At 41.2% G+C, this 27,579-nt stretch overlaps 1 protein-coding gene across 1 annotated transcript in view; it reads left to right on the forward strand.

Moving 5' to 3' along the window:
• Positions 1-27,579, forward strand: part of cngb1a (cyclic nucleotide gated channel subunit beta 1a) — a 136,950-nt gene that overhangs the window by 68,664 nt on the left and 40,707 nt on the right. Inside the window, exons 12-16 of the mRNA XM_060837514.1 lie at positions 1,224-1,270; positions 9,644-9,730; positions 10,894-10,958; positions 18,850-18,972; positions 26,725-26,866. Coding sequence (XP_060693497.1) covers positions 1,224-1,270; positions 9,644-9,730; positions 10,894-10,958; positions 18,850-18,972; positions 26,725-26,866 — 464 coding nt within the window. The remainder of the gene's footprint in view (positions 1-1,223; positions 1,271-9,643; positions 9,731-10,893; positions 10,959-18,849; positions 18,973-26,724; positions 26,867-27,579) is intronic.

The following is a 27,579-nucleotide window of genomic DNA, read 5'->3' on the forward strand; positions in this document are numbered from 1 at the left end:
GTATGCATTTTGGTTATCTTTTATGAAAATGTAGATATTTGGAAAAAGGCATTTGTACATAATGCACTGGCTGATTTGTCATAGTTGTGTAATCTCTATCTCTGCTGTAACTTTAGTTTGTGGCAGATATAATAACATATTACTGAAATTAAAAATCGCACAACACCAGGTTATAGTCCAATAGGTTTCATTGGATGCACTAGCTTTCAGAGCGCTGCTCCTTCATCAGGTGGTTGTGGAGTACACAATTGTAAGACACAGAATTTATAGCCTTACAACTGGTCTTCCAACTGTGTACTCCACAACCACCTGATGAAGGAACAGTGCTCCGAAAACTAGTGCTTCCAATTAAACCTATTGGGCTATTTTAACTTTGTACACCCCAGTCCAATCTCCAAAACATATGACTGAGCTCCACAATTGACCTTCAGTTCAGAAAATCATGATGTAGTTCTTTTCAAACTGAGCAAACCTCTCTTCAGAGCACATGAGCAAACCATTTCAGTAGGAAACTTGGTTGGGATGAAAATAACTATAACGGCAACCGAAAGGCTCTTAGTGAGTTGTTTCATGTTTTATACAGAGCGCGACTTATGGTTTCTATGAGATGACCTGACACTGCATTAAGAGCTAGAAATACTATTTGGGAGAATGGGGCATGGCTTATAAGGTCCAGCATCAATGATATGAAAGGCTGGTGGCTGTCCAAAAGTCAATGCTGTTATTTTTAGGTTACAGAGACTTAAATCTCAATTAGGAACTGTTGACATCCAAAAATGGTGGCACAGTGGTTAGCACTGCTGCCTCACAGCACCAGGAATCTGGGTTTGATTCTAGCCTCGGGCGCCTGTCTGTATGGAGTTTGCACATTCTCCCCATGTTTGCATGGGTTTCCTCCGGGTGCTCCCGATTCCTCCCACAGTCCAAAGACATGCAGGTTAGTTGAATTGGCCATACTAAATTGGACATAGTGTTCAGGGATCTATCGGTTAGGTGCATAGTCAAGGAAAAGTAGAGTAGTAGGGGAAAGGGTCTGGGTGGGTTACTCTTCAGAGAATCAGTGTGGACTTGTTGGGCCAAATGGCCTGTTTCCACACTGTAGGGATTCTATGAATGTGCAGTATCCACTCTCAAATTAATATCTTCTATTTGAGCTTCTTGGGAACCAATAAGTAAAAGGCTACCTTAGTAGATTAACTTCTGTGATTCTATATTTCAGACAGCAATAAAGCCTATGAGAGAAAATTACATGAAAACACCTAAATTCAAGGTGAGTCTTGTGAAACTGACGAAGTATTATATTGCAGTCTTTGAATGAGTTGCTTTAAATATGGTATATCAATTTATTTGTAAAAACCTTTTTTAGGGCATTCTCCTAGATGCTGCAGTGGGCTTTGGAAATAGGAGAGATTTGAAGGGAATTTAGGTAAATGCGAGGGGGAAAGGAACATAAACTTTTGTTGATGGGGTTAGATTCTGAAAAGCAGGAGAAGCCTTATGCGAGAACAAACATATGAAGTAGGAGCATTCAGCTCCTCAAGCCTGCTCCGCCTTTCAATAAGATCATGGCTGATAAGTTTGTGCTCTAAGTTCCACATTCCCTGCAACACCAATGGCTTTTGATTCCCTTGCCTAACAAAAATCTAACTACCTTCACTTAAGAATATTCAATGACCTCATCTCTACCTGAGACAGATTTCCAAGGGGCACAACACTCTGAAAGAAAATAATTCCCCTTATCACTGTCCTAAAAGAGCGACCACTAATTTTAAAACAATGTGCCCTGTTCTGGACTCATCCATTATAGGAAATATCCTTTCCACGATCTTGTCAAGATTGTTCAGGATCTTATATACATCAATAACGTCACTCTTCTAAACTTCAGTGAAAACAAAGCCAACCTGTCCAAATTTTACTCAAGTGATAACCTACTCATTGAAGGTATTAATTTCATAGAATCTTTACAGTGTGGAAACAGGCCATTTGGCCCAAAAAGTCCACACTGACCCTCCAAAGAGTAATCTACCCAGACCCATTCCCCTATCCTATTACACGACATTTCCCTCTGACTAATGTACCTAACCTACACATCTCTGAACACTATGGGCAATTTAGCATGGCTAATTCACCTAATTGACACATCTTTGGATTGTGGGAAGAAACTGGAGCACTCGGAAGAAACCCACATAGAGATGGGGAGAATGTGCAAACTCCACACAGACAGGCCAGAATCAAACCCGGTCCCTGTTGATGTGAGGCAATAGTGCTCACCATTGAACACCAAGCCAGCCCTTTTTTATTAGCTTTCCTGATCACTTGCTGCACTTGTGTGCTAGCCTTCAGGCACAAATATCCCCAAGTCCCTTTGTGTTACATTATTTTTTTCAGTAACTAGTAAAGTTCCTCTGAATCGCCTTTCACTATTACATTTTTCCTTAAATAAGGAAACCAAAAACACACACAGTATTCCAGATGTGTTCTAACAGTACTGCCTTGTATAACAAAAGCATAACATCCTTAAATTTAAGTTCAGTTCTTCGCCTAGCAAAAGATAATATTCCATTAACCTTCTTAATCACTGGCATGCTGATGTTTTGTGACTCCTCAGTAGAACAGTGATATCCCGTTGCACCTTGAAATTTCACAGCCATTCTCTGTTTAGAAAATACTCTGCATTCTTATTCTTAACTATTAAAGTGAAGACAGAAACAAAATATTTACTCATTCCATCTTTCATTTCTTTATTATCTGCTATTAACTTCCCATTCTCGCTCCTTAGAGAACCAACACTCAATTTACTTGATCTTTTCCTTTATATATATATAAACTCTTTCTATCAGTTTTTATATTTCTTGCTAACTTACTCTCATGCTCCAACTTATTTCTCCTGATTAACATTATAGTCTTTTTTCTATTGTTATTTATACTCTGACCTTCTACTCATCTTTGAGCCATTATGTTTTTCCTTTCAGTGTGACATTTCCCTTACCTCTTTAGTTAACCGTGGATTGTGGGTCCTTCCCTTAGAATTTTTATTTATAGTAGAAATGTACTCAAGCTGAGTACTCTCAAGTAGAATTTTATATGTTTACCACTGTTTCTCTACTGATCCATCTGCTCGCTTAATATCCTGGTTCACTTCAGCCAGTTCAGCATTCATGCCCAAATGTTTGCCCTTATTTAAGTGTAAAATACTAGTCTTAGATAGATTTTCTTTCAAATTATGATCACTGCTCCCAGAGATGCCTTCAATCTGAGGTCAATAATTAATCCTGTCATGTTACACAGTACTATAGCCTACTCTACTGTCTGTTGAATATTCTATTATAAGAAACTAACTCCAAAGTGTCGTATGAGCTCCTTGTTGAGGCCATTATTACCAATCTAATTTTTCTAGTTTACTTGTAGATTAAAATCTTCCGTGATTATTACTCTCCCTTTTCATAAGCAACTAATACTTCCTCTTGTCTACTTCTTCCTACATTGTGGTTGCTGTTCAGGGATCTGTAGACCATTCCCACTGGTGATTTATTTCACCTATTTCACCCAAACCAATTCTATACCCTAATCTACTGATTAAAGTCATCTGTAACTATTTCACCAATATCATTGATTAGGAGAGCTCCGTCCACTTTTACCTAGCTTCCTGTTTTTCTTGAATGCCATATGTCAATACTGCTCAATATTTAGACCTCAATTCTGAATTGTCATCCCACACCTGTGTCTTCATAATGGTTATTAAATCATATTTATTCAATTCAATGTTCCCTATCAATTCATTTATGATTCTATGCGCATTCAGATACATAGTCTTTAGTTTTTTTTGCATTTGCGTTACAATTAGTCTTGATTGCTGGTGTATCCATATGTTTTGTTTCTGTCCGTCCTTTCCATTCTGATCTGCATTTTCCACATTACTATGTTGCTCTTCTGTTTTGATTCTATCCCTTAGTTTGTTACATTTACCGAATATTTCAGCCTTCAACCCCCTCATAGAGTCCTCTCTACTTTCCTTGTAGTGTGCATTGCAAGAACACTAGTCCCAGCATGGTCCTGGTGAAGACCATCTTAATGGTACAGATCCCACTTTCTCCAGTGTTGATGCCAGTGCCCCACAAACCAGAACCCACTTCTTCCACATCAGTCAATGAGCCATACATTCATTTACCTTACCTTATTTATCCTTTGCTAATTTGCACATGACTGAGATAGTAATCCAAAGATTATTATCTTTGAAGTTCTGCAAATTTAATTGATTTAATTTAGCATCAAACTTCTCATATTCTCTCAGTAGAACCTCTTTACCAGTTCCAATTATGTCATAGCTACAGAAATAGACCATGACCACTGGATCCTTCCCTTCTGTAGCCCAGAGCAGATATCCCAAATTTTGGTATTGGGAGGACAGCACAATTTTCTGCACTCATGCCCTTTGCTGCAGAGAGGGTGTTAACTCCTTTCAGTATACTGTCCTAATACAACTGTGTTCATTTTTAAGCCCCTTCCTTGAATGCCTATCTGTACCGAATGCCCTGGTCAGTTAGCTCATTCATCCTGCAGCCCTCACTCTTATCCAAACAAGCTAAGAAAATTCAAATCTGTGAAACAATTGCAAAAATGGAGGCTCCTGCATTTCTGCTCTCTGGTTTCCTCTACCTACCTCATTTGCTGTCACATCTTTCCATCCCTGACCACTGAATAATTCAGAACACACCATCCTAAGAAGTGTGAATATCTTCTCTAAAAAAAGTACAGATAACTTTCCCCAGCTCTGTATCTCTAAGCTGAAGTACCCGAAGTTGCAAGTACTTATCGAAGATGTGATTATCCTAGATCACTGGTATCCAGAAGTTCCTATTTTCTGCAGTCACAGTACATCTGCTCTGTGTGTTAATAATTAATAATTACTAATTATTTAGCAATTACATGTCCCAATAGGTTTTAGCACTGGCAATAAACTTTACAATGCAGATAAGACTATACAGTACTTAAAATACTGACTGAACTAACAATTTCTAATGATACCCGTTCCTGATTTATCTGCTTCTTCTACTGCACAATTTGTAAATCAAACCAAGGATGCTAAAAGAAAGGTAGATCAAAGACCTTCTTCCTGCATTTCATGAAACTCCACTTCCACCACACTTTACCTCTTGAAGTAAGCATTACTCACATTTTAAAAACCAAACAACTGCAGATGCTGGAAATTTGAAGCAAAAACAGAAATTGCTTGCGGAACTCAGCAGGTCCGACAGCATCAGTGGAGAGAAGGCAGAGTTAATGTTTCATGTCCAGTGACTCTTCTTCAGAACTGATTGTGGCTAGGAAAATGATTGGTAGATATGCTGAATGTGGTGGAAAGGAGTAAACGATAGGTGGGGATGGAGTCCAGAGACAGAGAACAGCAGTTAGGCAGGCAAAGGAATGGTCAGTCTGGGAAAATCAATAATGGAGACCATTAGTAGCTGACAAAGGGTTGGCTGTGGTAGCAGCCCATGTGATCACAAGGCCTAGTGCATAGGAGTTGGGGGAAGATACTCAGGCCCTGAAATTACTGAACTTGATATTGAGTCCTGAAGGCTGCAGTGTCCCCAAGCGAAAAATGAAATGTTGTTCTTCCAGCTTGTGCTAAACTTTGCTGGTGCACTGCAACATGCCTGAGACTGAGATGTTGGCCAGGGAACATGATGGTGTGTTGAAGTGGCAGCCAACCAGAAGCTCAGGATCATTTTTGCAAATCACCCTGTCTGCATTTTGTGTTAATGATCCCATTAACAGCTAGTGATTTTCCTGGGCTGATCATGACCCGATTCTTTGTCTGCCCAATTCTCTGTCTCTGGTCTCCATTCAGCCTATTGTTTACTCCGCCCATTCCCCCCACCCCATTTTTTCCTGGCTACAATCAGTTTTGAATAAGTGTTACTGGACCCGAAACATAAACTTTGCTTTCTCTCCAAGGATGCTGCCAGACCCGCTGAGCTTAAAAATGAGGTCTGCAGATGCTGGAGATCACAGTTGAAAATGTGTTGCTGTTTAAAGCACAGCAGGTCAGGCAGCATCCAAGGAATAGGAAATTCGACGTTTCGGGCATAAGCCCTTCATCAGGAATGAGGAGAGGGTGCCAGGCTAAGATAAAAGGTAGGGAGGAGGGACTTGGGGGAGGGGCGATGGAGATGTGATAGGTGGAAGGAGGTCAAGGTGAGGATGATAGGCCGGAGTGGGGTGGGGGCGGAGAGGTTAGGAAGAAGATTGCAGGTTAGGAGGGCGGTGCTGAGTTGAGGGAACCGACTGAGACAAGGTGGGGGGAGGGGAAATGAGGAAACTGGAGAAATCTGAGTTCATCCCTTGTGGTTGGAGGGTTCCCAGGCGGAAGATGAGGCGTTCTTCCTCCAACCGTCGTGTTGTTATGTTTTGCCGGTGGAGGAGTCCAAGGACCTGCATGTCCTCGGTGGAGTGGGAGGGAGAGTTAAAGTGTTGAGCCACGGGGTGGTTGGGTTGGTTGGTCCAGGCGTCCCTGAGGTGTTCTCTGAAGCGTTCCGCAAGTAAGCGGCCCGTCTCCCCAATGTAGAGGAGGCCACATCGGGTGCAGCGGATGCAATAGATGATGTGTGTGGAGGTACATGTGAACTTGTGGCGGATATGGAAGGATCCCTTGGGGCCTTGGAGGGAAGTGAGGGAGGAGGTGTGGGCGCAAGTTTTACATTTCCTGCGGTTGCAGGGGAAGGTGCCGGGAGTGGAGGTTGGGTTGGTGGGGGGTGTGGACCTGACGAGGGAGTCACGAAGGGAGTGGTCTTTGCGGAACGCTGATAGGGGAGGGGAGGGAAATATATCCCTGGTGGTGGGGTCTTTGCGGAACGCTGATAGGGGAGGGGAGGGAAATATATCCCCGGTGGTGGGGTCTTTGCGGAACGCTGATAGGGGAGGGGAGGGAAATATATCCCTGGTGGTGGGGTCTTTGCGGAACGCTGATGGGGAGGGGAGGGAAATATACCCCTGGTCTTTGCGGAACGCTGATAGGGGAGGGGAGGGAAATATAACCCTGGTTTGTGGAACGCTGATAGGGGAGGGGAGGGAAATATATCCCTTGGTAGGGGAGGGGAGGGAAATATATCCCTGGATAGGGGAGGGGAGGGAAATATATCCCTGGATAGGGGAGGGGAGGGAAATATATCCCTGGTAGGGGAGGGGAGGGAAATATCCAGCAATTTCTGTTTACAAAGCATCGGCTTGGATAAGTTCCAGTGAATTGCCTCTTTCCATACTGAATATTTTACATAACTCTATGAATGTTCAGGAGTACACTGTGATCACTGTGAATTTCCCATGGTCTTCTGCTCAGCAGTTTCTTAGTTGTGGAACCACATGGAAAATGCATTTATGGCCCATTAGGCTTGAATGCCTCCTTGTCTAGCCATCTAATTTATCTTCCAGTGTCACTTCAGCATCCTCTCCAACTGCCCAAAGTGAGTGTGCAGTTTTTAATACAGCAATAACTACAGAGTGACACAAGTAGATTGTGCATTTCATAATTTTTTAATGTACTTTCACAAGAGATAGGCTTTGATAGCATTTAATGCTCATCTCTAAATGCCCTTGACAACGTGGTGGTAAGGTGTTAGTGTAAGCCACGGGGACGGCTCTATGTACACTAATGTTTTTGTCACCTCAATAATGCTAGACAATCGTCACGTCATTACTCAATGAGTATCAGCTATCATTGAGTATATGGGAATTCATGTGGAATTTTTAATGCCCAGAGAAACAAGGTTTGCAGCGGTAGGTTTTCCAGGCATAGAGCTAACTCAGTTTTTGGACATGAGATCTTTCCATCACACCCACTATGGAACAGTAGGCCAAATAGCCTCTCAAGCCTGTTCAGCCATTCAAAATTCCAAATTTCTACCATTTGTTTATACTGCTGACTACTCTGATTTTAAGATAGTGCTTCTGTGTTCTTTTGATGTTTCTGGCAAAAGATGGTAGCTTTGTGCTATTGTCTGCCAACAAATAGCACCAAACATAACCAGGAATAATAGAGTCAAGACAGTAGATACTTAAGAACTGAGGAACAGGAAAAGACCATCTGGCCTCTTGAGCCAGTCTGACATTCAATTGAATCATAGCTGAACTGCAACCACAATACACACACTTGCCTTTGTCCCTTTGGTTAACAAAAAAATCTATCAAATTTTGGTTAAAATCAACAATTGAACTAGCATCAATCGCCACCTTGGAGGAGTGTTTCAAACCTCTACTAGAATTATTTTGTAAGTTCATTTCTGAAAGATCTCCCTTTAGTTCTTAGACTAAGCTCACTGGACTTAGTTTACAAACAATAGAAATGAACAACAGAATTAGTTTATTTCTGCCTATCCTTACTGTTCCTTTTAATATGTTGAAAATGTTAATCAAATAATCTAAATCCAAGTTGTATTTCTTTCAGGGTGTTGTGCCAACAACTGTTCACATGTGATATATCCAGATCTTTATATAGCTGAAATATAACTCCTACCCCTTATGTTCTAATAAAAAGATATTTAAACTGAGGGCCATTTAACCTAAGGGTGAAGAGGTTGAGGAGGACAGTCCGTCATGGTATCTTCAACAATTGTAGTAATGAAAACCGCACAGTTGGCATTACACTGTATTGCAAACCAGTCATCCAGCCAACTTAGCTAACTGACTCTAGCATAGTCTAGTGCTTTACATATAAAGAAAGGAATTCCCTTTCAATTATTTTGTTTTCCTTATGATTATTTTCATTAAATTTAATCATCAATGTACCCAGACCCTCCAAGACTCTCTGGATCCCCAATATTTCTACCTTTTCTATTTAGATCCAAAGAAAGTTACCTCATATCTAGCTGTATCAAAATCAACTTGCCGCAGCTTCACCCGTTCATTCATCAATATCTCTATATTTTTACGTATCCATCACATGGCTTACATTGCCAAGTTTATTTTCATCATTAGAACATTGTATGTGTTTCCTTATATTCCAACATCTAGATCACCAATATCTGAGGTCCAGTCTCAGTACTTTGTGGGACACCACCAGTCACATCCTGATGAACAGGATGGTGAATATTTAGTGATAGAATAACAATGACATGTGCAATATTATTTTTATTAGTTAGATATTTTGTGTGCATATTTCAAAGTGTGTGAGAGAGCAAAATCATTCCTGTACAGGTACACAATCCTTTATCCGAAATTCCAAAATCCACAAAATCCGAAATCTGAAATTTTTTTGTGGAGTGTGGAGTGTCACTTTGGTGTGCAAACAGGTGACCAAATCCACACCCACTTGAACCACATCACTCAGATGTGAAGTGGCAGCGTGGCCCAGCACTGGCAGGCATCAATTGTGTCTCAGCGTTCATTCTATTCACACGTATCTGCTGTTTGTTTCACTGTGAAAATGTCATTTTCTTGAAAACCCAAAAAATTCTGAATTCGGAAAAGCAACTGGCCCCAAGGATTTTGGATAAAGGATTGTGTATCTGTACTTGCAAATGACTAAATTAATAGAACTGATCCATCACTTCAGAATAGATTTGATAGGTGAGAGGGAAAAAGAAATCTTCAAAAGCAGAAAAGAGAAACTAACTGGCAAATGTACATTTTTTGACTTTATTTCTAGATGGACTTAGTGTCGCTTTTGCCTCTGGACATTTTGTACATTAAGTTAGGTTTCAGACCTGTATTAAGGTTCCCACGCCTCATGAAGGTGAGTTTATTGATATTTTCTCTTGAATATTGAGACTTTATAACTATTAAATCTACTGTCACTAGAAATAGCTTGTTGGCAAAGGAATATCATATTTGAATACAATCAGAAAGAAATAAAAAGTGTTTACACTTCTAAAGCACCTTGCCCAGTGTTCAGACATCTCAGTGTGATTTATTAGCAACTTAGTAATTTTGAAGTGCAGTCAATGTTGTAATGTTGGATATTAGACATGTAGCAAGCTCCCACATAAACATGCTGATGAATGGGGAATCTGTTTTACTGATGTTTATTGAGGGATTAATATTGGTCAGATACTGGGGAAAACTCAAGTTCAATTTCTAGGCCTGCATAAACCTAATTTCTTTACAACAGCAGCAAGTCTGAAACATACCATTTGCCTCTGATCATTACAATATCATCCAAAGATGTTAATTTCCTCCTGGTACCTTGACACTATCCAACAACTCCAATCTCTCTCTGACTCTGACATTGTCCAGCTACTCTGATGAATAGTGTGGTTCCTTAGCTTAACCTTCATGGTGTATCATAAGACTGAAGGAGATCTTTATGCCCATCATGCTTTTATCCAGCTAGGACCTCTTCCCTGCTCTTCCTGCATAACCCTGCGATTTTCTCCTTTTCAAGTATGTATGAACAAGGAATAAGAATAGACCACTTGATACTTTGAGTCTGCTCTGCCATTCAATAAGATCATGGCTGATCTGAATTTAACCTCAATCGTACATTCCTGCACATCTCTAACAATCTTTCATTCCCTTGATAATCACGAACTATCTCCCTCTGCCTTAAGAATATCTAAACATTCTGCATGTATTATTTTTGGATATTATTATTGAACTGCTTTCACCATCCTTTTTTGTGATGCATTCTAGACTACATGAGCTCAATATTAATTGGGCTGACCTGCAAGAGTCACTAGCATTAGTGACCAATATGGGTGGGTATGAAATCTGTCACTCTGGTTTACTCTCAACTTACACAAGATAATGAAGTTTATTTTATTAATTAAGTTAAACAGTTGCCAACTGATTTGTTTCATGATTACATTTTGTTGCTTTCAGGTCAGTGCCATATATCTTATGCCAAGTGCAAATGTATTGATATCACTGAATTAATGTTTCATTAATCTTTCCTAACAGTACACGACCTTTCTAGAATTCAATGACCGGCTGGAGGCTATAATGAGCAAGGCCTATATATATAGGTGCGTATAACTGATTGTAGTACATGGACATATATCTTTTCTAGGTCTCAGTGATGTAATTACATCTTGAGTATCCTGTGGAACATACTGACATCCAAATACTCCACTTCATGTCATTGATAATATCTTCTGTTCCTTACAACACAGTGGTTCCCACATATTATCTCCTTTAAACATAATAATACCCAGATGCTGCCCCCTTTAAATGAAGTGCCTTTAGGTACTGTCACATCCTGAGCAGGATTTGCTAAATTATGGATCATGAGATGAGATGAGATGAGATGAAATGTTGGGGTGATGGGCTCAGAGACAGCAATGTCTGCCGTGGATCTTGACTGAAAGTGAGGACTGCAGATGCTGGAGATCAGAGTCAAGATTAGTGGTGCTGGAAAAGTGCAGCAGGTCGGGCAGCATCCAAGGAGCAGGAGAATCGACGTTTCGGGCAAAAGCCCTTCATCAGGAATCAGAGTTCTGTCACCAACATGGCCTCTTTATTTTCTCTGGAGGTTTTCTTGTTGGTTACATGGTCTAATGAGCTGCTGTCTGAGATCTAATTATTACAATTGCAAATACCTGTGAATAGGTGGGTATTTTGTTATTCGAAAAATTATGGATCCTGTCAACTTCTCTCATGCTGGAGATGAGAACTGAAAGAGAAGAGTGGGGTAGATGGTGAGGATGCAGTTAAGGAGAGGAGGGATATGGAGGGGTTGTTAAAGCGTTGGGGGAGTTATGGAGGGTGGGTTAGGGAGAAGGGGTTAATGCGAGGGAGGGAGTGGGGGAAATGAGGAGTTTAAGAAGGGCAGATGGAGGAAAGTTAAGAAGGGAGGATGGGGAGGGTTAAGATGAGAGGAGGAGGAGAGGGGGCAGATGGAGGAATGAAGGAGATGGGGAACTGAAGAAGATGGAGGAGATTTGGGGGGGGAAGGAGAAGAAAAAATTGAGGGATAAAAGAGCAATGAGGCATGCTCAAGTCTTTACCTACACTCTACTAAATATCTCTGTACCACCCCCACCCCACTAAATTTACAGCCCAGTGTCACATGAATTGAAACGGTGTCACAGCAGAGAAAGTTTGAGAAGTATGGATCTAGAATATCTGGTATTAGATATTTTCTTATCAACCTGTTCAGAGATGTTATTATCCATCTCTCCAGCAGGTGGGATTTGATGTCAGGCCTCCCGGATTAGAATTAGGGACACTACTGCAGAACCATAGAAGTCCCTACAGAATATCTGCTATTGTGCTTTAACAGGATATTACTGTGTTACCCTAGAAAGAGTCTGGTCATCATTATGTTACAGGATCACCCATAGACGTAATCAAAACTCTCTCATCTGGAAGGTCAATGATAAACGAGGGACATAGTATTGTTTCTATCTATATTATCTGGGTAGGCAGATGCACATTAATTCCCTCTGGATACTAAAGGACAAAGAACCTACTGACAGAGTCAAAGATGCCTTAAATTCCCACACACTCCATTAATGCAATCGGAAAAGACTCCTGAGTGTGTTGCGCAGAGTTCTTAAATTTCATGAATCTGCAAAACTGACTTGGGAGAATCTGCCCTGAATAGATGGATCTTCACTAAAACAACAATCTAGAATTAAGAATCTCCTGACCATTGCCAATTGTCAGAAAAATCCATCTGGTTCACTCTTGTCCTTCACCTCACCTGCTCTGGCCCGCATGTGACTCCAGAGCCACAGCAATGTAGTTGATTCTTAACGTCCCTCTGAACTGGTCTAACAAGCTACTTAATTGCAATAATTACTACAAAGTCTCAACAAAGAAATGAAACCAGATGGGCCACCTGGCACTGGAAAAGATAATGGCAGAAACAGCCCAGTCAATCCTGCAAAGTTTTCCTGACTAACATCTGGGGGCTAGTGCCAAAATTTGCAGAGCTGTCTCACAGACTAATCAAGAAATAGCCTGAACGTAGTCGTATTCAGGGAATCATATCTGACAGACAATGCCCCAGACACCATCTTTACCATCCCTGGATATGTCCTGTCCCACTGACAGAGCAGAACCAGCAGAGGTGGTAGCACAACGGTACACAGTCAGGAGGGAGTTGCCCTGGAAGTCATCGAAATTAACTCCAGACCCCATGAAGTTTCATGGCTTCAGGTCATTCCTGAAGGAAACCTCCTGCTTGGTAACCATGTACTGACCTCCCTCAGCTGATGAGACAGTACTCCTCCTTGAATAACATTTGGTGGAAACACTGAGGGTGGCAAGGATGCAAAATATACTCTGAGTGGGAATTTCAACGTCCCTTACCAAGAATGGCTCAGCAGCAGCAATTACTGATCCAGCTCATCGGGTCCTAAAGGACATAGCTGCCAGACTGGGTCTGCGGCAGGTGGTGTGGGAACCAGCAAGATGGAAAACATACTTGACCTCATCCTTACCCATCTACAGGCTGCAGATGCATCTGTCCATGATAGTATTAGTAAAAGTGACCACTGTACAGTCCTTGTGGAGGTGAAATGCCACCTTCAAATTGAGAATACCCTCCATCATGTTGTGTGGCGGTATCACTGTACTAAGTGGGACAGACTTCAAACAGATCTGGCAATCCAAGACTGGGCATCCATGAGGCGCAGTGAGCCATCAATAGCAGCAGACTCATACTGACACAATCTGCAATCTCATATCTCGTACCTCCCCCACTCAAGCCTTTCCAATCAATCCAAGGGGGTATGCCAACAACAATACCAAGCATACCTAAAAATGAGATCTCAATCTAATAAAGCTACTAAGCAGGATCACAACCAAAGGATCAAATCAAAACTCTGCAGTCCTGCCACACCCAGTTGTGAATGGTGGTGAACAATTTAACATTGGAGGAGGAGGCTCCACAAGTATCCCAACCTCAGTGAAGGAAGAGCATCTGCAGTCCTCACTTTCTCCTCAGTGAAGGAAGAACCAACACATCATTGCAAAAGATAAGACCATAGAACATTGGAGCAGAAATTAGACCATTCAGTCCATCAAGTCTGCTCTGCCATTAATCATGGCTGACAAATTTCTCATCCCCATTCTCCCGTTTTCTCCCCATAACCCTTGACCCCCTTGATACTCCATCGATATTCTATCAAGTATAAACCCAGAGTCCTCAAACGTTCCTCATATGTTAAGTTTTTCATTTCTGAGACCATTCTCATGAATTTCCTCTGAACACACTCCAGGGCCAGTACATCCTACCAGAATATGAGGCCCAAAACTGCACACAATACTCCAAATGTGGTCTGACCACAGGCTGATAGAGCCTCAGAAGTGCATACCTGTTTTTATATTCAAGTCCTCTTAAAATAAATGCCATAATCACATTTGCCTTCCTAACTGCTGACTCAACCTGCAAGTTTACCTTGAGACAATCCTGTACTAGAACTCCTAATTCTCTTTACTTCAAACTTCTGAAATTTCACCTCATGCCTCTATTCTTCCTACCAAAGTGATGACCTTACACTTTCCCACGTTGTACTCCATAAGGCTGAAGAATTCACAGCAATCTTCAGCCAAAAGTGTCGAGAGGATGATCCATTTCCACCACATCCAATGGTCCCCAGCATCACAGAAACCAGTCTTTAGCCACTTTGATGCACTCCACATGACATTAAAAAAACGAGGCACTGGATAGTGCAAAGTCTATGGGTCCTGACAACGTTACATCATAGTTCTGATGCCTTGTGGTCGAGAACCCCTAGCCAAATTCTTCCAGTACAGTTACAACACTGACCTTGGTTCAGACATGGACAAAAGACCTGAATTCCATATGTGAGATGAGAATGACAGCCCTTGACATCAAGGCTACACTCAACCGAGTGTGGCATCAAGGAATTCTTCAAAACTAGAATCAATGGGTATCAGGGGCAAACTCTCCACTGTCATATCTGGCACATAGGTAGATAATTGTGGTTGTCGCAGGTCAGTCATCTCATCACAGGACATCTCTACTGGAGTTCTTCAGCATAATGTCCGAGGCTCAATCATCTTCAGCTGCTTCACCGATGATCTTCCCTCCATCATTAGGTCAGATGTGGGGATGTTTGCCATTGATTACACAATGTTCGGCTCCATTCGGGACTCCTCAGACACTAAAGCAGTCTATGTTCAAATGCATCAAGATCTGGACAATAACCAGGCTTTGGTTGATAAATGTCAAACAATATTTTTGCCACACAAATGTCAGGTAATGTCTATCTCCAACAAGAAACAATCTAACCACCATCCCTAAACATTCAATGGTGTTATTATTGCTAAATCCCTCACTAACCTGGGTGTTACCATTGATCAGAAGCTCAACTGGTCTCACCAGTGGCTACAAGAGCAGGTCAGAGATTAAGAAAACTGTAGCGAGTAACTTACCTTCTGATTCCCCAAAGCCTGTCCACCAGCTATAAGGCTCAAGTCAGAAGTGTGATGGAAAGTCCCCAGTTGTCTAGATTGGTGCAGCTCCAGTAGCACTCAAAAAGCTTTACACTGTCCTGGATGAAGCAGCCCATTTGATTGGCACCACATCCACAAACATCCACTCCCTCCACTACCAATGTTCAGGAGCAGCAGTGTGTACTATCTAAAAGAGGCACTGCAGAAATTCACCTTCCAAATCCACAACCACTTCCATCGAGAAGGACAAAGGCTACACATACATGTGAACATCATCACCCGCAAGTTCCCCTCCATTCCTGACTTGGAAGTATATCACTGAATCAAATTCCTGGAATTCCTTCTTAATGGTATTTTGCGTCAGCCCATAGCATGTGGAATACAGTAGTTCAAGTGGTGCAGTTCACCATCAACTTCTCCAAGGCAACTAAGGATGGACAATAAAAACACTGGCCAACCAGCAATGCTCATATCCCATGACTGAATAATAAAAAATCTCTAGAGATTGTGGGTGTGTTGAGGTAGTACTAACTGGAATCAGGTCCACTTGTCCCAGTAACAAGTCCTAGGTAGCCATTATGGCCAGGTGCACATGTGGGCTGTTTTAAAAGTCCACTTCATTGCTCTGTGACTTTGCTCCAATTATACAAAAAAACAGTTTGGAAAGAGCCCCCGGCACCACCCTTTACCACCCTTGATACACTTCCCATGCCCCATCTGTTCCAACTTGTGCCACTGGAGTTACAATTTCAAGACTGTCAGCAGGAGAGCTAGGTGTGAGATATTTAAAAAATTTCTTTACACTCAGAGAAATTTTAGGATTTGGACTGCACTGTCTGGGAGAGTAGTGGAGACGGATTCCACAGGAGATTTCAAAAGAGAGTTGCATGTATTTTTGAAAGTGATGAAGTCAGAGGGTTATGGAGATAAGGATAGAGAATGGGACTAGCTAGGTAGCTCTTTTGGGAGCCAGTACAGAACATGAGGGGTTGAATGGCCTCCTTTTATATGTAAAATTCAATGATTCTACATAATGCCTTTCATCTAGTTCCAATGTCACATGTTATGATCTCAGACTACATAACCAACTTTATGTTCAGTCCCATTTGGGCCAGTAAACGTTTTGAAACAGATAAAAGGTAAATTTGAGGGGACTTACTGAGAGAATAGAGCTGCAAGATTGCATGGTTTTGAACAAACAGCAATAAACTTTCCTCTGTTATGTTATAACAGTAATATAATCTACATTATATGTACAACTTATTTCCAACATCCAGAAATAACATCTGGTAAATATAGGTAATAGACCATGAACAAACATCACGAGCATACATCAAATAGTGAGTGTGATCAAAACATTGATTTTTCAGTATCTGCCCCAGAAGTTAATGACACGATGCATATCTCATTAAACCTCTCAAGGGATTGCAATTCTAGTTAGCTGATCTAGTCTCCTGAGCCATAGACTATCTAAATGACTGCTCCTATTCTGGTTTATCACACTCCTTTTCTAGTCCACGATCCCCTAGACTCTAGCACTTAATCACAGGCAACAACTCTAGCTTTTCACAGATAGCTAGCTTCATCAAATTAAAACTTTGCTGTCTGTCCCTGAGACCTAATCTTGCTAGTGCATGAAGCAAACACTACTGCGGATTTTCATGTGTCACTCTCAATTGTACCGAACTATTAATTATATAAGACTTCTCTGAAACCTTCTTGGGACTTCCCAAACTCTCTTTATCTAGAGCTATTCAAGTATTGTAGGACTTCCCTGATTCCTCACATACTAAACTTGTGTAGTTCAGCTGACTTTAATAGCACATTTAATGGCAGTTCTGCCTAATATGGAGTCTTCTTCTGTCTCTTACCCCAACTGACAGCCAGACCATTGTTTGCAACTACCTCAGAAACAATGAACTGGAACTTCAGCTCCCTGAGTCCCAGCTGTTCAGAGCTTTTCAACTGCTCTTCACTTTTCACTGCAACCCTAACTAGAGTTGGTATAGTTTCAATGTAGTTCAATTGCCTTCCCTAAACTAAGGATCAGAGAGACTACACCTCTATCTCCCAATTCATTGACCTTCAATCTCTGTCAGTAACGTTTTGAACTCCACTTCAGTGGCCTATTGAAAATGTGGCAATAAGTCTTGGTTATATTGCTGATCAGAAATCAACATGGCTACTTAGTAAATTTTGGAGCTATTTGTTCTGTAAATGTTGCCAGCCATAGGTGGCTGACTTACTCTGTGCAACAAAATGCATATAACTGGAGGGATTTCATCATATGCCTCATAGCTTTCATGCCAACATCATCACCACTACCCCATGTTAGCACTATGCCAAGTTAGTACCAACTCATGCCAACCCATGAAGCTCCCTATAATCTCCATGGCAATTGGTAAAAATTCATACCAACTCATGTCCCCCTACATCACCCTTTGCCCTCATAACCTCCAGGCATAGGATGATTTTATTTCAAAATTTAAATAGCAGTAGATCAAAATGACTGAACAGTTTCATAGTTCTAAAGATATTGCTAACTTTCACATACATTAATGTATATTCATAATCATTTTAAAAGGTGCCTGATCTGTCCAATGAATTCAGGCAGGTTTTGATCTTTTCTTGAAATCTGTAAATCCCATGAGTTGTGTTTGAGAGGCCTAAGTGACAAAGATTGCTTCTGATTGAAAGCAATAGCTGTTTTAAATGTGCCACTATCTCAGTGACCCACAAATGTGCAAAGTATGCACAATTCACTATATCCTCATCCATCCACCAGGCCCCACTACTCTCACCCCTATCACCGCCCGAACACCACCACAGCTGAAAATGGTGAGTGCCACACATAGTTTGAGAGACTCTGAATTTGATTCTATGAACGATTTTTGCAAAATTTTAAAATCTTAGCAAAGAATGTTGGCCTCTGTAAATTTGACACACAATGGCATAGTGGTTAGCACTGCTGCCTCACAGCGCCAGGGACCCGTGTTTGATTCCAGCCTCAGGTGATTGCCTGTGTAGAGTTTGCACATTCTCCCCATGTCTGTGTGGGATTCCTCCAGGTGCTTTGGTTTCCTCCCACCATCCAAAAATATGCAGATTAGGTGGATTAGCCATGATAAATTGCCCAGGGATATGCAGACTAGGTGGGTTAGCCATGGGAAATACAGGGATAGGGCAGAGGGGTGGGTCCGGATGGGTGGTATGAGCTGAATGGCCTGCTTCTACACTAAGAGTTTTATGATCTTAAAATGCATCACAGTTCCCTCACATAAAGGGACAGTGAGTCACAGAAATACAGTCAGAGCTCTGTCATACTGTGGGTTGATGAGACTTAGGTAGTATCAGTACTGATTTGTCACAAGTGTGTTGATATTGAGGCACAGAGTAATCTTCATGTAACAAATAAATCAATAGCTAGTTTTCTAATTATGTTTAAAATGTTTTAGTGTTGAATATAAAATAATGCCTTATGTTTTACAGAGTTATAAGGACCACGATATATCTGTTGTACAGCCTCCATATAAATGCCTGTCTATATTACTGGGCATCTGACTATGAGGGAATTGGAGCCACAAAGTGGGTCTATGATGGTGAGGGGAACAGGTATGGATTTTCCATGCTTCCATGTCAGAATTTGCTAAATTAAATCTATTACCTTTAATTATTCCAAAGGTTTTCTGTTCGATGTATAAGTGTCTATATTTTGAGAGCGCAATTCTCTACTGGAGCACCAGTAGAAGACAATGGCAGGAAATCACTCAAGGAGATGTCTGAAATGGAAGGTTTTCACAAAAATGTTTAAAATAGTTCCCTCAAGTCACATGATTCTTTTTAATATCCTCCTGCAATTAACGGTATAGAATTAAGTGCTATTTGATGTATGGCTCTCAACTTGTTGCCTTCTCTAGATTCGCAATTGCTGATGGAGTCAGCATTCCCAAAGCAGGTTAATGGATCCCACCACCTCTGGAACCCATTACAATTTTCAAAGGGAGAGTTGGGGGTAGGAGAGGATGAGGGACCTACTTGCCTCCACCTAAAGGCCCATTGAATGCCTTGAAAAACTTTTAGAAGAGCTGGGGAGGGTGAGAATACAACTTTCAAAGTTAAAATTGACAAATCCAAACACACTAGTGCATGTTAGTGTATGGTGATTGGCTACAAAGTCAATAAAAGTTAAAAGCAGGGGGACTCTGCACAGGATCATGATGTTTATCTGTCATTGGTCCACTTTGGTGTTCAGTGAGGTTACTGGCCCTCTGAGGTGCTGTCTCTTCTTCTATGTGACTGTGGTAGCTCCTATCGCGGCTGCTATCTGTCTTTGCCGCTTATATCTTCAGGAGCTCCTGCGTCCAGGTAACATTTGGCACCATTGATTGCACTTGGAGCCCAATTAGAACATTTACCTTTTAGAACAGAATAGAATCACTACAGTGTGGAAACAGGCATTTCGGCTCAACAAGTGCAAACATTACCCTGTGAAAAGTAACCCACCCAGACCCATTCCCCTACCCTATTATCCTATACTTACCCTGAGTAATGCACCTAACCTACACATCCTTGAAAACTATGGGCAATTTAGCATGGCTAATTCACCTTACCTTCACATCTTTGGATTGTGGGAGGAAACCCACGCAGACACGGGGAGAATGTGCAAACTCCACACAGACTGTCCCCGAGGCTGGAATCGAACCCAGGTACCTGGCACTGTGAGGCAGCAGTGCAAACCATAGTACCATCAATATCATATTTAATGATATTGTCACATGAATAATGCAGCTGAGGAGGCAAACCAGGACCTGTAAATTTTCCAGACATTGGGTTCCCACTGTTGGGTTGAAAACAATGCTCTATGAGTTCTTCTATTTGGATACCTAGGGACTACATATCAATTGCATTAGCCACAGGTTTGATCCCATTATGACAGATGGTGACATTTTAATTTAATACAACCTGGAATTGGAAACTAGCCTAAAGGCTATGTAACTATTGTCAATTGTTGTAAAAACCCATCTGGTTCATTAAAGTCCTTTAGGAAGGATATCTGTTATCCATTCCTGGTTTGGCCCACATGTGTCTCCAGTCAGCAATATGGCTGACTCTTAAATGCCCTCTATTGTATCAAACTACCATTTCCTCCTGGCAAAACAGACTTTCCAGAGATGGTAGCATTGTGGTATATAGTCAGGAAACAGTTACCCTGGAGGTCCTCAACATTAAATACAGACTCCATTAAACCTGCAGGCCGGCACGATGGTTCAATGGTTAGCACTGCTGCCACACAGCACCAGGGACCCAGGTTCAATTCCGGCCTCAGGAAACTGCCTGTGTGGAGTTTGCGCATTCTCCCCGTGTCTGCATGGGTTTCCTCCAGGTGCTCTGGTTTCCTCCCACACTCCAAAGATGTGCAGGTCAGGTGAATTGGCTGTGCTAAATTGCCCATAGTGTTAAGTGCATAAGTCAGAGGGAAATGGGTCTGGATGAGTTCCTCTTCGGAGGGTCGATGTGGACTTATTGGGCCGAAGGGCCTGTTTCCACACTGTAAGGAACCTAATCTAATCTAATCAAGTAAAACATGGGTGAGTTAATCTCCTGCTAGTTATATCATTCCACTCCCTCCCCCCTTGGCTGATGAGTCAGTATTTCTCTGTGTTGAATATTACATAGCACAAGTATTCAGTGTGTAAGAGCATAGAGACATACAAGATATTCATAGGGTTAGATAGGGTGGACAGGGAGAGCTTTTTTCCAAGTATGGGGACGACAAACATGAGGGGACACAACTTTAAAGTGAGGGGGGATAGGTATAAGACAGATGTCAGAGGTAGTTTCTTTACTCAGAGAGTAATAAGGGTATGGAATGGTTTGCCTGCAATGGTAGTAGATTCGCCAAGTTTATGTGCATTTAAGTTGTCATTGGACAGGCATACAGATGTACATGGAATACTGTAGGTGGGATGGACTTCAGATTAGTATGATAGGGTGGCGCAACATTGAGGGCCAAAGGGCCTGTACTGCGCAGTAATGTTCTATGTTCTATGTACTTGAATGTACACAAATGTACTGGGTGGGGAACTTCAATGTCTTTTATTAAGAGTAGCTTGATAGCACCAATACTGACCACCTGACCAAGTCCTAAAGTATATAGTTACTAGATTAGGTCTATGGTAGGTGGTGCCACCAAGAGGGAAAATTTACTTGACCTTATCATTACCAATCTACTTACTGCAGATCCATCCATCTAAGGTGGTATTGTTAGGAGTCAACATTACACATTGTGGAGGCAATGTTCCATCCCCACATTGATGATAACCTCCATGATGTTATGTCGCACGACCACATTGCTAAATTGATCAAACTTAGAATATATCTTGAAACGCAACTGGGCATCCATGAAGTGCTACGGACCAGCAGCACAGAAATAGTATTCAACCACAATCTCTAACCTCATGGCCTAGCAAATCCACCAATACCATCAAGGTGGGAGATCAACCCTTATTTGATGAAGACTCCAGAAGAGTGTATCAGGAACACCTAAAAATGAGGTGTCAACCTGATGAAGTTACAACATAGTTCTATATGCAATGGATAGGGCTAAGCAATCCTACAACCTGTGGATCAGATCCAATCTCTGCAGTTCTGCCACATCCAATTAAACAGCTAACAGGAGGTGAAGGCTCCACAAGCATTCCTATCCTCAATATTGGGAGAGCACAATACACCAGTACAAAAGACAAAGCTGAAGCATTTACCTCTATCTTCAGACAGAAATTGTGTGGATGATTCATCTTAATTTCTTCTGAATTCTCCAAAATTACAGATGTCAGTCTTCAACCAATTCAATTCAATTATATCAAGAATTTGGATATTACAAAAGCTATGAGCCTAACAACATTCAGTCATTAATATTGAAAGCTTGTGCTCCAGATCTTGCCACATTCCTAGCTAAGTTGTGCCAATACAGCTTCAAAGCTGGCATTTACCTGATATTGTGAAAAATTGCCTAGGAATGTCCTGTGCACAAAACGGAGGACGCATCCAACCTGCAGAGGGGCCAGTTACTGCCCCATCAATCTACTTGCAATGATCAAAGATGAAAAGGGATAATTGACAGTGCTATCAAGTGGTATTTGCAATGGAATAATCTGATCACTGATATTCAGTTTGGTTCAGCAAATGCCACTCAGATCCTGACCTGATTACAGTCTTAGTCAAACATGGACCAATGAATTTAGATCCAGAGGTAACATAAGAGGGACTGCCCTTGACATCAAGAAAGCATTTGACTGAGTATGGCCTAAGGAGTTCGAACAAAATGGGAATCAATGTGAATGAGAGGAATAATAATCTGTTAATTGGAGTTCTACTAAACACAAAGGAAAACTGTTGGAGGTCAATCACCTCAATCCAGGACATCACAGGGTAATATCTTCAGCTTAACCATCTTCAGCTGCTTCACCAAGAACCATTTCTCCATCATAAGCTCAGAGGTGGAGTTGTCAACTGCATAATACTCAGCATTCACATTTCCACAGGTACTGAAGAAGTCTACGTCTGTATGCAACAAGAGCTCGACAACATTCATGTTTGGATTCATAAGTGGCAAATAACACTTGTTCATTGCTATTGAATTCCTTTATCAACATAAAAACATGGAAAATAGGAATTGGGTAAGCCATTCATTCCTTCAAGCCTGCTCCACCATTCAATATGATCATGGTTGATCATCCAATCAGTGCCCTGTTCCTGTTTTCTCTCCATTTCTTTGATCCCTTTAGTCTGAAGAACTATATATAATTCCTTCTCGAAAGCGCTCAATGTTTTGGCTTCAATACTTTCTGTGGCAGAGAAATCTGCAGGCTCACTGCTCCTTGAGGGAAGAAATTTTTCTCATCTTAATCTTAAATGGACTACTTCATATCCTTAAAATGTGCTCTCTTGTTCTGGAATCCCTGGTCATCAGAAACATCCTTCCTGCATTTACCCTGTCTAGTCCTGTTAGAATTTTTTTAGATTTCTGTAAGATCCCTCCTCAATCTTCTAAACTCAAGTGAATATAGTCCTAAGCGATCCAGTCTCTCTTCCTACATCAGGCTTGCTATCCCAAGAATCAGGAAGCAATATTCTGGGGTTACCAATGACCAGAAACAGAACTGAACTAGTGTCACACAAATACTGCCACTGCAAGAGCAGGTTGGAAGCTGTGAATTCTGCAGTGAGTAACTCATTTCCTGTATTTTCAATTCCTGTCCAACATGGAAAAGGCACAGGTTGGAAGTCCTGCTGGAATGTTCTCCACTTCCCTGAACAAGTGCAACTCCAACAACACTCAAGAAGCTTGACATCATCTTGGATAAAGCAACCATCTTGATTCACACCCCATCCACAAACATCAACATTTAATTCCTTCACCACTGATGCATTGTGTCTATCATATACAGACACAGTGCTGTAACTCACCAAAGTTCCTTCAACAGCACTTTCCAAACCTGTGAACTCTAGCACCTTGAAAGACATGGGCTGAAGTTGCAAGGGAACACCACCACCCATATGTCCTCCTCAGAGTCACTTGGAAAAATATTGCTGTTCCTTCACTGTCTCTGGATCAAAATCACAGCACTCCAAGTGTCCTTACATTGCAAAAACTACAGCTGTTCAAGAAGGCAGCTCACTATCATCTTCTCCAGGGCAATTATGGATGAATTATAAATACTGGCCCAGCCAGTGAAGGGCAAATCCCATTAATAATGTTTTTAAAGGCTTTGTTTTGTTCTAGCACATTCACCGTGAGTCAGGAAATCATGGGTCAAAGGCATTCACCAGATGCTTGAACTCAAACCTTAGGTGGACACTTCATTTGACTGCAAATGAAATTTAAATTGAAGCCAATTTAGCTGTCTAAAATGTAGGTAAAAGAAATGTAGAAAACATCCCTCCATATTTCTCCAATGAGCCATTTTTTTATCCCTCAATCAGGTTCAACAAAACTGATTTTAACAGATCTGATCTTTATCTCAGTTATCTCCTCAAAACCTTCGGCCATGTTATCTCCTAGGTAACACACAAAACAGAAATACTCTGGAAAATTACTGTGTGACCACCTCAGGCAAAAAATTGCAGTGCAGAAGCTCACATAGACCATGTGACACATGAAAAATCAATGTCATTTCTATACAATACAATATCTATTTGAAGTCAGCTTGCTCTTGAAAAGATATCTCAGTGTTGATGGTGGGAACTTGTTATGCAAAGTTTGGCTGCTGTATTTTTTACATTCCAAAGTGATTGTAATTCAGAAATAATCATTGTCTGTACTACACTTTGGAATATTATGAGGATTTGCAAGGCTCTTAATAAATGCAACTTTGTTTTTTATTATTATTTTAATGACCATACTGTAACCTAAGTTCTTAATACTGTGTATGATACAGCTTTTCCTTTGGACATTGTTCCATGAAATTATGTTTTGAAAAGGAGAAGGAGAACGGGAGTTGAGCACATCAAACATTGCTACTTACAAGTGGTCTTTTCCAGCAAGCATGATTCTTAAACACCAGCACTCTCATGTGAAACAAGTCATTGCAACACCAGTGCCATTTTCTCACCTTAGCACTTCATTAATACCTGATCCTGATCCTGGCCATTAGTCATGGGCAGTACAGTTCCTGAGATAGCCATTTTAAATATGCTACAAGGGTTCCTCAGCTGCCCAAAAAATGGTTTTGGTACCATTTTCTTGCAGTGGCGAGGAGTTGTTTTGATCTTAAAAAATTTGAAACTGTGTAGTAACTGTTGTGGGGGCTGAACTGTTGAGGAGCCTTGGGCCTGACAGTTATTTCTTGACAGTGGTCTTCTAGATTTCGACTTGGGTAGGAGAAAGGAGCAAAGAATGCTGCAATTGGAAGGAGTATAGAGAGTTCATGTCTAAAAAAATCTCCTTCCTCCCAGTGTAAATCATAAACCCAGAGAACTGCAAGTATGTTATTCGAATGATGAATAGGTTTGATAGTGTATTCTTGGGGGAACATGAAATTAAATAATAGGCATGACTGAATGTTAAAATAAAACTTCCAAATGGATGTTTGAGGCTCTTCCCAGAGGGTCATGAGCCTCTGAAATGTAATGTCACTTGGAGCAATGGTGCTGATTCTCTTTTCAAGAGCAAACTGATCTAGTTCTTGACTCAGGCAGATATTGTACTATAGAGGAAATACATCAATTCATCATATGTCACATGGCCTATATGAACTTCTGCACTGTAATTTATTGCCTGAGCTGAGACAGTAATTTTCTAGAGTATTTCGGTTCTCTGCATCACCTAGGAGATGACATGGCTGTAGGGTGGTGAGGAGTGGGCAGGAAAGTACAGTTCTGATGGTCCAGGTAACATCAATCGGGAAAGGGCTACTGGACTATTTTTGTTTTCTGCACTTTATTTTTCCTACATCCAAAGCACAAATGGAGATGGGCCATAAATGTTGTCTTACCAGTGTCATCTGTAGTCACAGAAGTGATAGAAAAAAAAAACCATCATTTAGAGCCATTGTGGAAATTGCAAATATAGTTAACTTGAAAATATTTACTTAACTGGTCCTCAGTAGCATTGAGTAAATGCAGCACAAGGTATGCCTTTAAGCTGTACCATATTTAACTTATGGTCTGGAGTCAGCTTAGCCTAGGTAGAAGGTGAGCAACAACACTGGGATAGGGAGAAGACAAAAATAATCAGGTACGGTTCTTAGCTATGCTACCTTAAATGGTCAGACAGTCTGTTGCTCCCTAGAATCAATACTGAAGAACGATCACTTGGGTGAAGTATCAGAAGACTCATGGTACCAGTGGACAACATCCCAGTCAATGTTAGCACCTTCAGTAGGTGAGAGGAGAAACTAGTGGATATTAAGTGTTTTGTTATGATTAGAGACAGGATTAGAGCATTCAGTCCCTCAACTGTCTTTCCTTTTCATGGCAAATCTGTATCTTACCTCTGTTTACTCACCTTGGTTTTATATTCCTGAAAATATTCCTTAAAAATCCAACAATTTCACTTCTGAAATTTTCTTTTGATCCAGCATCAACAACAATTCAGGAGACACAGTTCTGAATTGCGACAACCCTTTGTGAGAAGAAATGTTTCCTGACATCATCTCTGAATAGTCTAACTTGAATTTCAAGGTTATGGCCCCACTGTAGACTTAGCCAACAGAGGAGATTGTTTCTGTTTATCTATCCCATTAAATTCTTTCATCATTATAAACATCTCAAGTTGATTACTGTTTATTTTTGTAATCTCAGAGAAAATGATTTGTTATAAAACCTGGGGTGTCATGCACTGTTCTTTTCCTTCTCCTGTAGTTACATGAGGTGCTACTACTGGGCTGTGAAGACTCTGATTACAATTGGAGGGCTACCGGACCCACAGACAGTATTTGAAATCCTCTTTCAACTTGTCAATTATTTCACAGGAGTCTTTATCTTCTCCATTATGATTGGTCAGGTATGAAAGAAGCAATTCTGATCTCCTTCCTATCGGAAAGATGTTGTGAAACTTGAAAGAGTTCAGAAAAGATTTACAAGGATGTTGCCAGGGTTGGAGGATCTGAGCTACAGGGAGAGGCTGAACAGGCTGGGACTATTTTCCCTGGAGCATCAGAGGCTGAGGGGTGGCCTTATACAGGTTTACAAAATTTTGAGGGGCATGGATAGGATAAATAGATAAAGTCTTTTCCCTGGGATCGGGGAGCCCAGAACTAGAGGGCATAGATTTAGGGTGAGAGGGGAAAGATATAAAAAAGACCTAAGGGGCAACTTTTTCACTGTATGTGTATGGAATGAGCTGCCAGACGATGTGGTGGAGGCTGGTAGAATTGAACATTTAAGAGGCATTTTGTGGGTATATGAATAGGAAGGGTTTGGAGGGATATGGGCCGGGTGCTGGCAGGTGGGACTAGGTTGGGTTGGGATATCTAGTTGGCATGGACGGATTGGACCGAAGGGTCTGTTTCCATGCTGTACATCTCTATGACTCTATGACTCTAAATGAGCACTGAAACTGTTGAAAATGCAAAAAGAAACATGGAAAGCAGGTTCATAACCTTCTATAAAGAAAATGGTTGGCTACTGTAATGATCTTACTGCTTCTCTGAAATCATAATGCCTAATAAATAATATATCTTTATTTAACAATTGATCAACTACAACTATGATATT

The sequence above is a fragment of the Hemiscyllium ocellatum genome, chromosome 17 (genome assembly GCF_020745735.1).
Source record: "Hemiscyllium ocellatum isolate sHemOce1 chromosome 17, sHemOce1.pat.X.cur, whole genome shotgun sequence".
NCBI classification, from domain to species: Eukaryota; Metazoa; Chordata; class Chondrichthyes; order Orectolobiformes; family Hemiscylliidae; genus Hemiscyllium; species Hemiscyllium ocellatum.